At 42.1% G+C, this 2,547-nt stretch overlaps 1 protein-coding gene across 1 annotated transcript in view; it reads right to left on the reverse strand.

Moving 5' to 3' along the window:
* idua (alpha-L-iduronidase) overlaps positions 1 to 2,547 on the reverse strand; it is a gene marked incomplete in the record, with an annotated part of 9,934 nt that overhangs the window by 5,589 nt on the left and 1,798 nt on the right. The window contains 5 exon segments of the mRNA XM_035657798.1: positions 118 to 334; positions 425 to 604; positions 953 to 1,155; positions 1,493 to 1,588; positions 1,935 to 2,042. Of these exon segments, the coding sequence (XP_035513691.1) occupies positions 118 to 334; positions 425 to 604; positions 953 to 1,155; positions 1,493 to 1,588; positions 1,935 to 2,042 (804 nt within the window).

Below are 2,547 nucleotides of genomic sequence, written 5' to 3' on the forward strand. Positions count from 1 at the left end.
CAACTGTGGACACACACACACACACACACACACACACACACACAGGAGGAGGAGGGGACCTTTAAACCAGGACTGGGACAGACCAACAGAAATGAAACCGGCTGTAAAGAGACTCACCCAGTAAAGCCAGCAGGCCCATGACGGTGAGGACGGGCTTCCTGATGAGCTGCACGTGAGGCGGCTGGGTGTTGTTGACCTGGAAGCGGGCGGTCAGGGTGCGCTGGGTGAACGGGTGAGGGTGGTAGCTGAGGAAGGCGTTGTCGTTGCTCAGCAGGGTGTAGTTGATGGTGCTGTTCGGGTCGGCCAGCAGCAGGTTCTGGTGCTGGTTTATGACCTGTTGGGACAGAGGATTGGGACAAACTAAGATATGCATTAATAAATCTGAATCAATACACTGGACTTTAATACAGATGTCAGTCTTCACCTTCACCACCATGGCAGCGTAGGTCACATCCGCCCTCCACTCCTGAGGCCTGGACCAGCCCACCAGCGGATCGGCCTCATCGTTGAACACCGGGAGGCTGCGGAACCGGGGGAACCGCTCCTGGATCTCCCCCACCGTCTGGACCTCCTGCTGGAGGATGGGCAACGAGTAGCCTCCCCCCTACAGGACAGAAACAGGAGGGCTTCAAAATTACATCGGTTTTGCAATTAATTCAGATAAATAAATAAAATATAGTTTTGTGTTTGTTTGAAAATGAAGAAATCAACTGGACCCTGTAGAGAAACAATCTCCACAACAATGAATCCGACCTGATGTTACAGTCAGTTTGATAAAGCTTTTAAAGATCAATATCAGTAATTAGAATATTGATATTTATTCCGGGACGTCCTTTGTCTGCCCAACAGTGCGGGGAAACCAGTGGTTTTTAAGGTGGAACTGCTTTATTCCGTGTTTTTAGTGGTCTTGAACCACTTAAAAATGACCCAGGTGTGGTCCAGAGAATCCCACCTTCTTGTGCAGGGCGATGTAGTCGATCCTGACCCCGGTCTCTCCGGTGAAGTAGTTGGTGCCGTTGTAGCAGTGCTGCAGCATGGCCCAGCAGTACGGTGAGTGGGGGGGAGAATGACACGAGTCTCCCGGACCCCCAAACCTCAGGAGACTGCTGGCAGCGCGCAGACCCTCCGAACAGGCATCGTAGTAATTCAGAAACCCTGAAGAGAAGTTTATTACACTGAAATCTCTGGCGATATCCACTCCACAGGTTTAGTTTTTATTTTTTTATTTTCCGGTGTGGAAAGATATTAAACCAGCTGTTTAGAGCAGCAACGATGAGTCGAACAACGGAAAAATGAATCGGTAAAGAAATTTTTCATGCAAAAAGATCAGAAAATGCTCTTGTCAGCCTCTCAAATATTTAGATTGCTAGCTTTTCTGTGTTTTATATGATATTAAACTGAATATTTGGGACTGACATTTTAAAGACCAAAAGATTAATCTGTAAAATAATTGGCAGAATAATCAAGCAGGCAGGATGCATTGTGGGATTACCTTGAATTGACACGGAGACGTTGTCAAAGTCGTGGTTGTTGGGCTCATTCCAGGTCTCAAAGTTCCACTGAGAAACACTTCCCAGGCCGTATTTATCTGCAGGTTACAATCAATAATGAACAAAACAGGACTACGTGTTGTTACAAGTTATGTTACATTTGCCACATTTAAAGGTTAAGAACATTAATATATCAGCAAACAACTGTTCTCTCTGTGGTTTGTTTGGCTCTGAGATGTTGGTGTGAATGAATGTCCCTAATAGGAATAACCCCTAAAAACAAGCTGAAATTATCCAGATATTTATTCTGTTTAACTGGAAAATACAAACGGTAAATTCTCTGCAATCAAAAATCTACAGAAATATAAATCACTGACACAACAGTCAGGAACAGATTCAGATTTATTGATCGTGATCACGTGGTACGCAGTGGCACTCACTCACCGATGTATCTCTTGGCAGTGAGATAAACCAGATTTCTCCACTCCATCACTTGTGATTTGTCCTCAAAGTCAGTGAAGTAGTTGGAGACGCTGCCCATCAGTTCAAAACCTGAAGACAACAAAGTTACAGCTGTGATTCATTCATATTGTTTTACGTGTATTAATATAGATTTTTTATTTTATAGGCTAAAATACACCATTTTCTAAATATGACCTTTACACATTGGCCCATTTAATGTAGAACTTTAACCTTTTCCCCTCTTTAAAATAATTTATGTGCCAACTTTTAAACATTTTCTAAATTAATTCTCTACTTTGTTTTCTGTTTTGTGCAAAAAGTTTTAAAAAAGTGAAAATAAGAATAGTTATTCACATGTTTTGAACAACCAAAAACATGTGTATATCTGAGTGTGATTATCCCTGTTTTATACCTTTATATGGGCGATGTATGCTCTAGGATACGGACTGTTAATGCTGATTATTAAAGCTGTTAGAATATAATTCATTAAATCTCAAACAAAGTCCACCAAGACATAATAAACCTGAAAAAATAACAACTTTTACCTTGCGGTGGTTTTGTTGCCATTTTCAACACAGATGATGAGTTTATTTTT

The sequence above is a fragment of the Morone saxatilis genome, unplaced genomic scaffold (genome assembly GCF_004916995.1).
Source record: "Morone saxatilis isolate NCDOM2014 unplaced genomic scaffold, NCSU_SB_2.0 Contig16, whole genome shotgun sequence".
Classification (NCBI taxonomy): Eukaryota; Metazoa; Chordata; class Actinopteri; family Moronidae; genus Morone; species Morone saxatilis.